This window comes from Triticum aestivum, chromosome 1D (assembly GCF_018294505.1).
Source record: "Triticum aestivum cultivar Chinese Spring chromosome 1D, IWGSC CS RefSeq v2.1, whole genome shotgun sequence".
NCBI classification, from domain to species: domain Eukaryota; kingdom Viridiplantae; phylum Streptophyta; class Magnoliopsida; order Poales; family Poaceae; genus Triticum; species Triticum aestivum.
In genome coordinates this window covers 482,125,203-482,141,227 of record NC_057796.1, presented here as the reverse complement: position 1 = coordinate 482,141,227, position 16,025 = coordinate 482,125,203, and the positions used below count along the sequence as shown (strand labels likewise).

At 45.2% G+C, this 16,025-nt stretch overlaps 1 protein-coding gene across 1 annotated transcript; it reads right to left on the bottom strand.

Annotated features, from left to right (window-relative positions):
* Nucleotides 1-12,355: 12,355 nt before the first annotated feature.
* Nucleotides 12,356-13,658, bottom strand: LOC123183247 (alkylbase DNA glycosidase-like protein mag2). The gene has a single exon (XM_044596016.1). It carries the CDS (start codon nucleotides 13,609-13,611, stop codon nucleotides 12,622-12,624), a length of 990 nt encoding a protein of 329 aa, XP_044451951.1. The 5' UTR covers nucleotides 13,612-13,658; the 3' UTR covers nucleotides 12,356-12,621.
* Nucleotides 13,659-16,025: the final 2,367 nt, after the last annotated feature.

Below are 16,025 nucleotides of genomic sequence, written 5' to 3'. Positions count from 1 at the left end.
TACTTTTTTTATTAAATTTGTAAGTCCACATGATGTAGCATGACTTTCATCCATGAATCATATTCTTTCACAATTTTTTAAGGCTCGAAAAAGGGGGAAAGGAAGGAAGGAAAAGATGTGCATGGGAAACTAGTTGCACATCTATATATTATTTCCCAAATAATTAGTTAATGCTTAAATATTGATGAGTTAAGTTGATTTTGAGTGAGTTGAGGGGATGAGCGAATGATAATGTTACTTTTGGGGTGGAATTGCACACTCGTATGCACATTGCATACCAAAGTAAGAAAAAATATAGTGCGGAAATTTCTCCTGTGGATATATTTAAAACTTTAATATTCCACTAAGTACAAGAAAATCATTTTATTAGAAAACACATCAGACTTATAAAAAATCGAGGCGCAGTTCCAGAATGCATGGGATGTTGAATGATTGTTGAACCAAAAACATGAAAGAAATATTTGGCCACAAAGAAACCAATAAACAAGCAATGCCAACAATTCGACAACATATCTCTCGTAGATATTCTTTACTCCATCATTATCCCTTCAACTTAATTACACCAAATCATGCACTCTATAAATATTTATCAACTTTAGCACTCTTTGTCATGGTATTGAAGGTTCTATAACATAGAAACAAACAAATACATATGCATTGAATTCATCTAAGTTCCATAATTTACATTCTAAAGACATGTAATTTGTTCTTTTCCAATTGTTCACCGATATAGAATAATTTGGTTTGAAAAAAATTAAGTACAATGTCTCAAAATAAAAAAAATAAAGCTAACACCACTTTCTTTGCAATATATGTTTAAATTTATTGAAACGGTGTCTTCCAAAATTGATAACATAATAAAATATGGCTAATTGTATTTGAATATTTAGCTATATTGTTATGTGGTTAATTTTGTTAGTATAATAGAAAAAGATGTAGTTAAGATTGTATGTCGAGAGAGTAAATTATAAAATGTATAATAGTCTAGTTTAAATAAGTGATAAAAGTCTTCTTCAAGTCTAGGATCGCCAGTGGCTAATGTCAATCACCGCAGCATCGTCGAGGAGAAGTCTATGATCGGCATTTACACTAGAACAATATTGATGGATTTGGTGTACAACACTCAATGAAAATGAAATCTTTGACAAAGTGATGATTTTCTCTCCAATAGTGAATATATTAATGAGGAATTTGCACTACTAGGGAAAAGCCTATACACAGAATCTTACCAGTAGCGCGCTTTAAAATAAGGCGCTGCTGCTAAGTAGCAGTAGCGCGCGCACGCAAAACTCGCTGCTGAAACAAGTTTATCAGTAGCGCGCCCACTCTAAGATGTGCTACTGCTATAATTCCCACGACGCCGCCGCGAGGCCAGTTATAGCAGCAGTGCGTTAACACAAAGAGCGCTACTGCTACGGATCATAGCAGTAGCGCATTTACACAATAACCGCTACTGCTAAGTTTACTACAAAAATTTAGTCCCACCTCGCTCCGTGAAGAGAGTTTGTACCACCTTAAATATGTTACTTTCTACAACTTTCACAAGCACTTAGTCTTCATTGAACTCTATGTGTAGGATATGTGGCTGCAATAGGAATCCTCACCGGTTCTTAAAGCAACCGGTGAGGATTCCTATTGACAAATCAAATTGTACACAAAAAGACCATTGGTGATCAATGTATTTTTATGTCCATGTCTATTTTTACATGCTGACACATAGCAGTAGCGCGTTCTCGGCGAAAGGCGCGTTCTCGGCGAAAGCCATTCCATCTCCCACCCCCCACTCACCTATCCGATCCAGATCACACTCACACACTCACTCGATCTTCCCCTCAACCCCCCGCGCCGCCGGTCCTCCCTCGTCGCCCCTCCTCTGATCTGCGCCGCCGTCACCTCCTCCTCCTCGCTGGACTCGGTACCGGCCTCCTCCTCCGTCCTCCCTCCACTCGCCGCTGGCCGGCCCCTCCTCGCTCCGCCTTCCTCCTCCGTCCTCCCTCCACGAGGAGGGGCCGGCCGACGGCGAGTGGAGGGAGGACGGAGGAGGAAGGCGGAGCGAGGAGGGTCCTCTTCCTCCTCGAGTCGCCCCTCCTTCTCCCTCCTCCCTGCTACATTTTGATTTAGTAGGCTAGTTCATATGCAACATTTTGATTTAGTTGATATGATTCAGTTGATTTAGTAGGCTAGTTGATTCAGAACATTTTGATTTAGTTGATTTAGTAGGCTAGTTGATTTAGTTAATTTAGAACATTTTGATTTAGTTGATTTAGTAGGCTAGTTGATTTAGTTCATTTAGTAGCCTAGTTGATTTAGTTGATAGGTAGATGCTTTTGTTTTTTTGTAATAAGTTATTTTTTGGCAAAATGTAGGTGCCAATTTAGTTAAATTTGCCACTTGTTTTTTAATCAATTATCTTAGGCAATAGGGGCCAAATTATTTGGTAGATATTTGTGAAAAGTTTTTTCGGCAATAGGTGCCACCGAAATGCTTTGGTAGGTGGTACCTTGTCATCTAATATGTTACTAGATCTTAGGATTATAATTGTCCATAAAATTGCTTCTCGCGGAAGAACCAAAAATATCACATGCTACTATTTTCCTTTCCTATGAAGTGAATCGTTAATCCTTTGCTCATATTGCTTTAGGAAAATGGCGCCACCACCACCACCACTATGTCGACTGTGCAAGTCAAGGTGCGCCAGCAGCCTTGTAACTGGCAAGCTGTTCGGCATCTACTCCAGCCGAGTTTTCGTCATGCGGCGGTAAGAAATTAGATGAAATGTAACAACTATTTTATTTTTAGTGTTGGCATTACTGCATTGTGTCATTTTGCTTTTCTTACACAGATCGTCCCATGCAATGTGAGGTTGAAATTCAACAAGCTGACAGGAGACATTGTGACATTTGAGGCTCCTGGGGGGCCGTACACTATGGAGGTCGAGAAAGGACGCAATATGTCGCAGATTGGAGGAGATGGATGGGCCCGTTTCCTCGCCCGCATGCGTCTTACTGGTGGTGAGTTGATCAGCTTCTCCTTCAGAGCAGAAAGACCCAAGCTGGCTGTCATTTATCTCAACCTGGTGGAAGATGATGAAGATGACGAAGATGATGAAGATGACGAAGATGATGCAGATGGCGAAGATGATGCAGATGGCGAAGATGATGAAGATAATGAGGACCCACTCGATGAAGATGATGAGAACCCACTTCATGAAGCCATCGTAGCTCAAAGAATGAGGCTGGGCGAGGAGGAGGTGTGCAACCTATGGGACATAATTCCGCCACGTGATGACTTTGTCGGGGTGCCATTCGTGACCCGCCTGACAAGTACCATGGTCGATCGGCATGAAATGGTATGTTATATGTACTGACTGTAGTAATTTGATGATATATATATGCTTTATTGTTATACTTACAAATGCAAATTATCCAATGATATGCTTAGTGAATCCGATGATATGCTTAGTGTAGAGTCCAATGTGTTGGAAATATGCCCTAGAGGCAATAATAAAATGGTTATTATTATATTTCCTTGTTCATGATGATTGTCTATTGTTCATGCTATAATTGTGTTATCCGGAAATCGTAATACATGTGTGAACACATAGACCATAACATGTCCCTAGTGAGCCTCTAGTTGACTAGCTCGTTGATCAATAGATGGTTACGGTTTCCTGACCATGGACATTGGATGTCATTGATAACGGGATCACATCATTAGGAGAATGATGTGATGGACAAGACCCAATCCTAAGCATAGCACTAGATCGTGTAGTTCGTTTGCTAAAGCTTTTCTAATGTCAAGTATCATTTCCTTAGACCATGAGATCGTGCAACTCCCGGACACCGTAGGAATGCTTTGGGTGTACCAAACGTCACAACGTAACTGGGTGGCTATAAAGGTGCACTACAGGTATCTCCGAAAGTGTCTTTTGGGTTGGCACGGATCGAGACTGGGATTTGTCACTTCATATGACGGAGAGGTATCTCTGGGCCCACTCGGTAATGCATCATCATAATGAGCTCAATGTGACTAAGTAGTTAGTCACGGGATCATGTGTTACGGGAACGAGTAAAGAGACTTGCCGTAACGAGATTGAACAAGGTATCGGTATACCGACGATCGAATCTCGGGCAAGTATCGTACCGATAGACAAAGGGAATTGTATACGGGATTGATTCAATCCTCGACATCGTGGTTCATCCGATGAGATTATCGTGGAGCATGTGGGAGCCAACATGGGTATCCAGATCCCGATGTTGGTTATTGATCGGAGAGTTGTCTCGGTCATGTCTACGTGTCTCCCGAACCCGTAGGGTCTGCACACTTAAGGTTCGGTGACGCTAGAGTTGTAGAGATATTACTATGCGGTTAACCGAAAGTTGTTCGGAGTCCCGGATGAGATCTCGGACGTCACGAGGAGTTCCGGAATGGTCCGGAGGTAAAGATTTATATATAGGAAGTCCAGTTTCGGCCACCAGGAGAGTTTCGAGGGTCACCGGTATTGTACCGGGACCACCGGAAGGGTCCCGGGGGTCCACCGGGTGGGGCCACCTATCCTGGAGGGCCCCATGGGCTGAAGTGGCGTGGGAACCAGCCCCTGGTGGGCTGGTGCGCCCCACCCAAGGGCCCAAGGCGCCTAGGGTTGGAAACCCTAGGGGGGGCGTTGCCCCCCGAGGGGGCATGCGCCCCCCTGGTTGGAAACCCTAAGGGGGCCGTTACCCCCCGAGGGGCCGCCCCCCCCCCCCTCTAGATGGGATCTCCAAGGGGGGCATGCGCCCCCCTAGCCCCTATATATAGTGGAGGGGAGGGAGGGCAGACGCACCCTAAGCCCTGGCGCCTCCCTCTCCCTCCCGTGACACCTCTTCCTCCTCCAGTAGCGCTTGGCGAAGCCCTGCTGGAATCCCGCTGCTTCCACCACCACGCCGTCGTGCTGCTGGATCTCCATCAACTTCTCCTTCCCCCTTGCTGGATCAAGAAGGAGGAGACGTCTCCGCTCCGTACGTGTGTTGAACGCAGAGGTGCCGTCCGTTCGGCGCTAGGATCATCGGTGATTTGGATCACGACGAGTACGACTCCATCAACCCCGTTCTCTTGAACGCTTCCGCTCGCGATCTACAAGGGTATGTAGATGCACTCCTCCACTCTCGTTGCTAGTAAACTCCATAGATTGATCTTGGTGATGCGTAGAAATTTTTTAATTTCTGCAACGAACCCCAACACAATGATATGATTTGTGGAATCTAGTCGATGATATGCTTTAGTGTAGAGTCTGATCACATGCTTATTAGTGTAGAATCCAAGAAACTATTAATAGTGTAGATAATCCATATATACTTATTAGTAGAATTCATGATTAATTAGTACAAATGCGTAGTCCTGTGTCTTTTGATAGTGTAGAAATCTAGACTTAATAGAAATATATTTGCAAGAGTATGTGTGAGGCTATTTATTAATTGATATATTTTTCTTATTCAGAAATTGCCAAAGAACCTATCTGTGAGTTGTGGTATCGAGCCTGATGAAGAAGGCTCAGCTGGACTACGCCTTACCGCAAGGGGCTCCGTCACCACCTGTACTTACCGCATGGACACAGATGGTCGCACACACTTAAAGTCGGTTGGGTGGAAGAGATTCCTCGTTGGCAAGAATCTTTGTGTTGGACAGGCCATCCTAATTACTATCAGGAACACCCACCGCCCAGGCCTGAGGATGATGATCGTCGTCGATATCATCTAGAACTACATATGTGTGTGTGGCTATATCATCTAGAACTACATATGATGATCGTCTTCGATGTCATGTAGAACTACATATGATGATCGTCGTCGATATCATCTAGAACTACATATGATGATCGTCGTCGATGTCACCTTGTACTGCTTGAGGATGCATGTTGAGTATATATGAAATTTTTATCTAGTACTCCCTCGGTTCCAAATTACTCGTCGTGGTTTTAGTTCAAATTTGAACTAAAACCACGACGAGTAATAATTTGAACTAAAACCACGACGAGCAATTTGGAATCGAGGGAGTACTACCTAGTACCTATAATGCTTTATGAAATTGATATCTAGTAGTACCTAGTATCTAGAAATTGCAGTTTATTGAAGCTGAAATGGGAAATGGTGAAAGATATAACAGTAGCACGGGACCAGGAAATCGCTACAGCTAATTAATAGTAGCGCGTTCCGAAAACGCGCTGCTGATATAGTCAATAGTAGTAGCGCGGGTACACACCGCGCTACTACTAACAGTTAGCTATAGCGCCTTATTGGTAGCGCGGGTGCCCGCGCTGCTGATAGCTCGAAACCCGCGCTACTACTAGGGTTTTCCCTAGTAGTGTTGACTCATAAAACTCTACGACTTCTTGTACAAAGTTTTGGGTCTCATAATTCATACACGATGGGTAACTCCATAAGCTCATTCGTATTTTTATTCGTTCATTTTAATTGTCCTTCCATAGATCTGGCATTAATGAGGAATTCAATGTTTTTCTCTCTGAGTGAAAATGTTTAAGACCCTACCTTTCTATTATTTCTCATCCATTATATGTTGTTCTCTCCTGAGTACGTAATTGGAAACTTTATGCATCACTCTAGCATCCTTGGCTACGATGAAAATGTGTACCGAAGAAACATCTAATTTGGTGAAAGACCCCAAAAATTTGAGCCCCCCCCCCCTCAAATAGAGAGACCTAGCTATTTCTTGGATAACACATGTCGACGTTTATCTGCCAATAGATCTCGTCCATTGAATCTAAAAAGTTTTTGGTTTTGGTTTCGAACCATTAATTTTCTCTCATGATGATTGAGTTATTCCCTCCACTATATAAAGAGCTCATTGTCCTCCTCGAGACGGTTCCGACTCTTCGCGAAATCCCTTGCCTCCTAAACCCTCGAGCGCCACCGCTCTGCATCCAACTTCGATGAACGTCATTGCCAACCAACTGCCGGTGCAACCTCGTCGTCGTAGTGCGAAATCATCACCACGTTAGGTTATGATCTCGGCGAAACTCGTTCTTCCGTTCCGTCATATTTCGAGTTCATCCCGGTTAATTTCTCTTGATTCTAAATGTTCTGGTAGATCCGTAGGAATTAGTTGTGCACGGTTTGTAGCATGCTCCATGTGCACAGGGAGTAGATCTGTTTTTATGATTTCTCTTGTATGAAGAAAAATGCGTAGATTCTATATTAGTGCAAATCCTTTGATCCACACTAGTATAGAACCACTTGACATTTTTTAGCCTTTGAGCATTCTATATTTTAGTGCAAATCCTTTGATCTATAGGTGTCTGTGGTGACTTTCTCAATCTCAAGACGTTGTGTGATGCATTTTGAGCTTTCTTTTTGATAAAAATGTGAGAAATAAATTCCCGAAAAGAATGTCCATGTACTGTCAAAGCTATCTATGGCAAACAGCGTGGTGCTTCGTCAGATTCCTTGTGACAAGTAATTTCCATGTGTATAGTTACACGTGTGAAGTTATAGCATGCTCCCAAGCAGTATCTTTGCCTCACCTAGTGCGGATCACAAAATAACCCTTTCTATTACTCCGACAAGCCTACACTTGAAAGTAGTAGAAAAAACTGCCCTTTTGTGTGTTTGGTCTAGCAAGGCCTATCAGCAAGCATTCTGCATGACAGAGTCCACAACAAAACCTGAAAAGAAACATTTTGATTCCCACAGTTCTTTCCCTTTTGGAACAGATACATTATATATTCTGGGTGATCATTTCAGCAAACTTCTTTTCTTTTCAAAATGGCAGGATTCCTACATTCATTAAGAAGAAAACAGGTATTTGGTTAATTAGGAAAAGCTGAGCGAAAACCAGACAGCCCAGTAAATTATAAAAAATGGGCAAAAAAGAAACCATCACAACCGCTGAGCAGCACCCATAAGATATCTCACACACACCACTCCAAAGAGGGCCTCACCGAGACAACACGCAGGCGTCATCGTCGTCAATCCTCCCCTTGAGGCGTCATCGCCCTCCCTAAACCCTGAGCAAACGACCCCAGCTTTGCCGTAGGCGATTGTCGATGACTGTAGAGGTCGTGTGGTGTTGAATGAAGATCTGCGGCAGAACTCAGCCACCTGCGACCAGACAGCGTAGCTCCGACTCTGATGGAGAACTGCGAAGGGGGACTAGTGTTAGGACCGAGAGTATATCGACCAGAGGGGGGTGAATGGGAGATTCAAATTTTCTTTCAAAAGTTTTGAAACACAACCCAATCACAGCAGCGGAATATAAATACGAAGGAAATTGACAGAGTCAATCTTCTTCATCAGAAGCATGTTCATCAATGAAAGCATTGACAACACTACGAGCTTGATAGATCATAGGTTTAACCACAAAGAGAGTAATACAACATGCAAACAAATGTAGCAGAATGAGGCACAACATGGATGGAACTGAGTGAAATGCTACAGAACTATTTCACAAGTAAATCTAAAGTACAGGAAAGAGATGAAGAATACAGACGAAGATCAACACCGATACACAGTAAGAAGACACAGAACAAAGTGATCAAGAATACTATCGGTACAGAGCACAAATGATAACTGCTGAAGGAAATGCAGTAGAGTAGAATTAACCAGAGGTGCTCGATGGCGACAGAGAGATTTGGTAGACCAGTTCACCCTTCTACCAAAGGGCTACGCCTGGTTGGAGGGGATGTGACTTGACACGGAAGATAAACTCTCTTCACCCTATTCTCCTTCAACGCAGAGCTGATCAGACTCAGGTTGATTTCACTCGTGGCAGATTCTTATCGGCGATCTCCAAACCTTTGGTCGACCTTCGCGAACCACAATCACTCTTGGTTGCTGAAGATCAGGCTCGGTGATGCTAAACCACTGTCTAAGTTTGGGCTCTTGATTTTTCTCTCGATGGATCTTAACTCAAATCACTCGGAGAGGGGTTGCTCAAATCAATCTTCTCAGAAATCTCAAGCGGAGCAGCCAACGGACAACGTTGAAGCAAGGTGACTATTTATAGTCGCAGCCTTCCCTGATGGGAAATGACCAAATTGGACATCTGGCTCAGCCAATGGCCGAATGACATGATTCCAATGATCAGATTTGAGCACAACGGTGACATTTCTTGCGGAGCAAGCAATGCTAACTGCTTGGTCTGAGACAAATCTCTAGCAGCGAAGAAGAACTCAGTCTCTTGCTCACGAGTATTTGCTCGGAGCACAAAGAGATTTCTCTCGCAACTTTCATAGGTTTTGGCTAAGCATCACAGCGGATCTAAGCATCGAGAACCTATACCCCTCTTAATAGTACGGAGGTCCTATGACTCAAATGAAATGAAAGAAGAACAACTAAAAGAATGCTGCGTCTTCACTTAGTCTTCGACTTCCATCACTGCAGTCAATTTCTTCGGACAACAATACCGAGTGAAAAGCTTCGCTTCAGCAGTAAACTTTCGAGAGGTCGATTTCTTCTCATCAATCTTCTCGACTCTATTGCTTCAACAAATATATCTCGTTCTTCTTTGCAACGTAGATATACTTCGGTGAAGTTCCTCAAACTCATCATGTGATTCAACAGTTCCAGTGCAACATATATTGTAAGCTCGGCAGAACTTCTAAAATGCATCAATGATGTACCACATCGATCATTTGCATTGAGTGTCTTGTAAAATGCATCGATGTTCAGTATTAAATATCTAGTGGAGGAAAAAAACTCTTTTACAGACTATTGTGCCACTGCCATTTGCGTCATTTAAGTATTTACAACCTCAAGATGTGATTAAGGTTTTATTCAGTTAACCAGGGTTTGTTAACACCAGTTGTAGCTAACAAAAATTCAGATGATAGCACCTACTTTCCCAACAAGAATACCAACTTCTAAACAAATCCCCATGTATGCTTGGAACTTGATTACATCCAAACTACTCCCTCTGCCCCATAGTAGTTGTCGCTCAAAGGGATAGATCTAGCACTGAAATACGTCTAGATACATTCATTTCAGCGACAACTAATATGGGACGGAGGGAGTACAAGATTACCAGCTTCTATCTATTTATTTATGATAAGCAGGGTGCAAGGAAGCTTGGGATATATCAGATTTCCACAGGAGATTGTAATGAGAAAGAATAGTTACCAGGAACAATAAAATTGCTACGTAGTGACAAACAACAGCATGAAGAAGGGATAACTGCAGACTATGAAATTGCAACAAAGATTTATTCAAATTGATACCAACCTGTGCTGGAGGGCAGAGGCAACAGTTGAGCACAATGTGCACCGAACCAAATATTACTAGAGATAAATTGTTAGCTCAATTTAACTTAAAAATTCATCGATCAGCGATATTAAAATCATGCAAACAAATGATAACATCTTTATGACCAAGTAATCAACACGGCATGCATGTAAAATGCCCCAAGAAAGGTGCTTCTTATGTTATCACGACTCCAAAGGGGAGGGAGACTCTTACATACTAGGAACTTATTTTTACACGATCTAGACAGGTGAATCCCAATCTCTTGCCAAGAACTCACAACACAAATGAACGACACAACACCAACAAACTGAATAACAAATTGCCTTGAAATACTCCTTTCCAATGCTACACTTCTCGGCCCATACAGATAAATGATACACAAATGAAGCAACGGATTCAGATTTCAGCCATCCATCCAAAATCAATAATCAACGAGCAGGAGTGAGTGATACCGAATTCACCCCAATCCTGAAAGCATATTAACCAAATCGATCATTTGGATGGTACTTTACTTGGTTGATACTGTCGTTGGCTGCCTGACAATCAGATACCTGGAAAAAATTCCAAACATGCTGGGCAAAGGAGCAACGGATGAGCAAATGAGCAACAGTCTCATGATTGAGGTCGCACACGTTGCAGACAGCAGAGTGAGGCTAACCAAACGCAGATAAGCGATCAACAGTTCACTTCTTTTTCAACAGTTCAGTTCTGATTTTGGAACGGTAGACACATATAAAAGCTCACTATGGGCTCAGCCTTGACCTTCCAGATAGCATTCAGCATAGGATCAGGGGTCCAAGTCAGAAACTGGAAGTCACACGCAGAAGCGGCGGAATACTGACCGTCCGCCATGAGCTTCCAAGAAATCCAGCGGCCCTCAAACAAGGCATCTTTCACAATTAGGTTCTTCCGACGACTGAGAGCAAACAAACCAGGAGCAATTCATTTGGGCGCCTGACAATAAGCCATCGGTCAGCCAGAATTTCAGTGCATGCTGAGAAGAGAGCCTTGTCAAAGTGATCACCAGGGAGGCCAGGACCTGATCAGGGTCTCTGCTCGTCGGTCCATGCATACCCAGGCCAGCGATGTAACAGGTGATGTCCTTTGGTGCTGCTGGCCTTCCCAACATGAGGATCCTCGTCAACATTCCATAAGAAGTTCCTACTGAGCTTCTCAATCTTTTGACCCCATTTATCAGGGGCGAAGCTTGTTAAAAAGTATGTTGCGGCAGAAGTCGACGCAAAATTAATCAAGACCAATCTTACAAATCTATAAAGAAGCTTCCCTTTCCATGCTTTGAATTTACTTATACTAGCCATCTTGTCAATGGTGGGTTGCACTTCAGCACGTCTTGGTTTCCTGAAGTTGAGCGGGAGCCCAAGGTAGCAGCAAGGGGGAGAGCCAGCACCACCACCAAAATCATGGATGATCTCCTCAGAATTATGGATGAGCAACACACTTGTTTAGATTGGCTATGAAACCCAAGGCATCACCGAAGCATTGCAGAATTGCCTCGACTCCGAGGATGTCTTGCGTGCAGGGGTTGACGAAGAGGGCGGCATCGTCAGCATATTGGTGCGGAATTGCCTCGACTCTCAGGCAACATACCAGCCCTGGACGCCAGAGTGGACGAAATACCACTTTCAGTAGCCATGTCCAGGAGTTTCTGAAGCGGCTCCATTGCCAATTTGACTACATTTCAGGTGTAGCCTTGTGGGGTGAAGAACATATTGTGCAGTTTTACATGAGTATCTGTGAGCTATGTGATGATCTTTGTGAGAATACTCTAACAGACTTAACTGCTTCAGATACCATCACGGCCTATGATGCAGACTGTATGATGCAGCACCCTGACAGATAACATGGATGAATGCATGATACCTCTGAAAAGGATCATATATATCACGCGCATGTCTACACGAGGACAGGCAAAGAATCTGCTAATAGCTTCCCACCCGTATTACTGAACACATGTAAATTACTTGTCACTTGAGGTAGATGTATTAACGAAAATATGTAATGTATCTTCGATCAAAAGCAATTTGGCAGATATCTTTGACAATGCATGGACAATCTTTTGGGGAATATGTTTCTCACATTTAATCCAAAACAGAAGCTCAAAATGCATCCAGAACATAACAGCTTGGTCTAAATTTATTTGTCGGATACAAATATGTCTAGGGCAACAATGTCTAAAATAGCAGAAATTTACAAATGAACAACACAACACCAACTATAACTGATAATGAAGTTGCATCGAGATCCTCCTGTCCAATGCTACACTTCTCGACCGATACAGAACAATGATACACAAATGAAGTGACAAATTCAGGTTTAAGACATCCATTTCACATCAAGAACAAATGAGCAGAGCGAGTATATACCGAATTCACCCCAATCCTGGAAGCATCTGAACCGGATCGAGCATTTGGATGGCAGCTTGTTGCTGCTGCTGCTGATGCTGATGGTGGTGGTGCTGCTGCTGGTGTTGCTGGAGCATGAACTCCTCACTGGGCGCAGGCATTGCAGGTGGCACGACAGGCATGGCCGCTGCCGTCTGCGCCGCCTTGGACTCGATGAGCCGCCACATGTACCAGGCGGCGACGGAGCGGTAAGGGCGCCAGCGCTCGCAGAGCTTCTCCATCTGCGACGGCCGGGGCACATCCTCCAGCCCATACAGCATCTGCACGCCCTTGCGGATCCCGAGATCCGCGGAGGGGAGCACATCCGGGCGCGCGAGGGAGAAGATCATGAACATGTGGACGCTCCAGGCGCCGATGCCGTTGACCATGGTGAGCATGGCGGCGAGGGAGCGGTCGTCCATGGCGACGATGTTGTCGTCGGAGAGGATCCCCGACGCGTACTTGCGGGCGAGGTCATGGAGGTAGGAGGCCTTGCGCGCGGACACCCCGATTTGGCGGAGCTGCTCGGCGGAGAGCGCGAGGACGGCGTCGGGGAGCACGCCGGCCTCGCCGCCGACGAGCGCGATGAACCGGGAGTAGACGGAGGCGGCGGCCTTGAAGGCGAGCTGCTGGTAGAGGACGGATCGGACGAGGGAGTGGAAGGGGGGATGCGGGCAGTGGAACGACGGGGGATCGTGCGCGTCGATGACTGGGGCCAGGGCCGGGTCGGCCGCGCGCAGGTGGCGGATGGCCGCGTCCACCTCGCCGTCCGCCGAGAGGGGCCGGCCCCGGACGGACGGCACCAGGCGGGGCTTCTTGGGCGCCGGGTTGGAGCCGGACGACCGGGGCTTCTTCTTGGGGCGGGAAGCGGAGGCGGAGACGGCGAGGGCGGTGGCTGGCGGCGTCGCGGCGGCGGATGCGGGGGGCGACGGGGAGAGGGGATGGGGAAAGGGCTGGGAGAGGGATTGCTCGCCCATGGATGAGGAGGAAAAACGTGGGTTCTTGACCTTGGGTGGATCTGGGGCTGGGGGCGTTTGTGGTATTTCCGAGCTGCGACTTATTAAGGTGGGTTGGCCTGGATCTGAAGCCGATCGACGACCATTATCACTTTCCAAAATCAATTTCCAAAAGGAGATAAATCTATTTTTCTAATAGTTTTGAATTAAAAAATGAATTTGGACAAAAAATTGTACTACGACGTATGTTTTGGTTATGGGGCAAGCTACGCGTCGGCCGGCGGTCTTTCTAAAAGATCCGCCGTCTCGCGAGCCATCTGATCTAGGTTGCTCAGCATGCCATACCTCTTTGCAACAAGAATATTGTTTCAGAAATAATTATGATTATTGTAACAAAAGATTTGTTTCAGAAACACATCGACGATCATTCAACAATTATGACTGTTAAGGTGGGGTTGGCCCTCGCCGGCCTGGCGATCGATGACCATTATCACTTTCCAAAATCAATTTCAAAAAAGAAAGAAATCTTTTTTTAATGGTTTTGAATTTTTTTCCAACAAAAATTGGACATAAAATTGTACTAGTAGGTATGTTTTGATTATGGAATTTTGGAGACGGTGAGGTCTGAAACTGTTGGGGCGAGCTGCATCACAGGGATCTAAAAAAACAACTCTTACATTAAGCAACCCGATCTGGATCAGGACGGGCCGGTTAGGGCTGCGACGAGTTGTCTCCAGCTGGTCTGCCGAGGCACCTCGCGATAGGGACGGCGCGGCATCCGTTGTAGCGTGGCGGCTGGAGCTTCACGGGCCCGATCTGGGCCCGGCCAGGCACTTGCCCTAGTCTGCTCCTGCTGCTGCGCCCAGTCTGCTACTGCCTAAGCCGGTGGAGGATGTTCCCTCCCACGTGGCTGCGGTACTGCCGGCCCCTGTCTACAGTTGTTTCGTTTTGCTCCGGGCGGCCTCGCGGTGTTTGCCATGGTAAGACGGCGATGATGAGCTCAAGACTATGCAGGCGGCAAGTGTGGTGGCGCTGACAGTTGGTCCTGGGTTGTGGATGTGTGGGTGTCGGGATAAATCTATGTTGGTCCGTGCCGACACCGAAGTGGTGACGCTTGTGGGCGCCGCCTCCCTTCTTGAAGGGCGTCGGGTGTACCCATTCCCCACTCCCCTTCATGCACAAGGAGAAATCCCAGAGACCGTCCAGGCTGCAGCGTCGTCATCATCAACATCGCAATCCTTCTTGAAGGTGTTGCTTGGTACACGGCAATTCGGAGGCATAGGAGCGTGGTGGAATTCTCCGGAGGGCGTCGTGGTTGCCGGAAATCGTCGCCTTCGTCGATCCGGCACTGTTGGCATTTTTTATCTTGTTTTTCTTTTTGGTCTTGTTTGTGTTGTTTGCCAAGCAGTGGTTCTCTCGATTGTATCAGAGGGTTGCTATATTAATATAGCGGGGTGAAAGCCTATTTCGAGAGAGGAATATCTTAAAGCCCTGAAATATTGTCTACTTGTCTGTATGTAGTTAATTGTTTATTTCTATGCTTATGATTATGGTTACAGGTTTCACATATCCACATGGTTTGGTGATAGTTAAGCGAATATGACCAACGATACAAATGCAATCATATCCATATAATTTTGGAACATAATGATGACAAAAAACAAATATAGTGGTTGTTCTTATTTCCATACTTCTTATTTTAGACACATTAGCTAGGGGACACCTCACCCTGTAGTCTTATGACTTGAGTCCTGTTCCTCGTGTCTTCTTCCCTGCAATGTCACATCCTTCCATTCCTAACGCCCCACAGATTGCCTTCTTAAGATTAGGTCACCCACCGCCCCTATCCCCTCTATCACATATGCTTTTCATATCCAATATGGTCTTCCTTCCTTTAATAAATTTTTGTGTATGTAATTGGGCGACAAGCCGGTGACGACGTCCTAAAGTCGGAATAAGGTTCTTCCCGCTACGTCTCTGCCTCGGCGATGCATCCTATGTCGGTGAAGGGGGCGTAGTTTTATTCCAATAGATCTAGTTAGATCCAACATTTTGGGTTGGTGTTATCGGTCCCTGAAGTTGTGTCAGTGAGAGGTGGTTGTTTATTCCTCTTCGTCAAGTTTTTTCATGCTCCTCATCATGCTTCTCTTTCTGCAATGGCGGTGGCAGGGTGACTCATTGTGCATGGGCGATCCTCGATCGATGATCTTTGTCTTGGGTACAGATCACGTATTCTAGGATGGATGAATCTTGTGCTCTTCCAAGCACATGGTGGCGACAACTTGGGCATGCTTCGGAAGTTCCTGAGTGTTGACTTCCTTCTACGTTTGCCTCAATGGAGGTGGAAGGAAGGAGTGTGGCGGGAAAGATGACGAGCGTGAAGACGGTGTTATGTATGGGTTTCTTTGTATTCACCTTTTGCAAAGCCTCTTTGT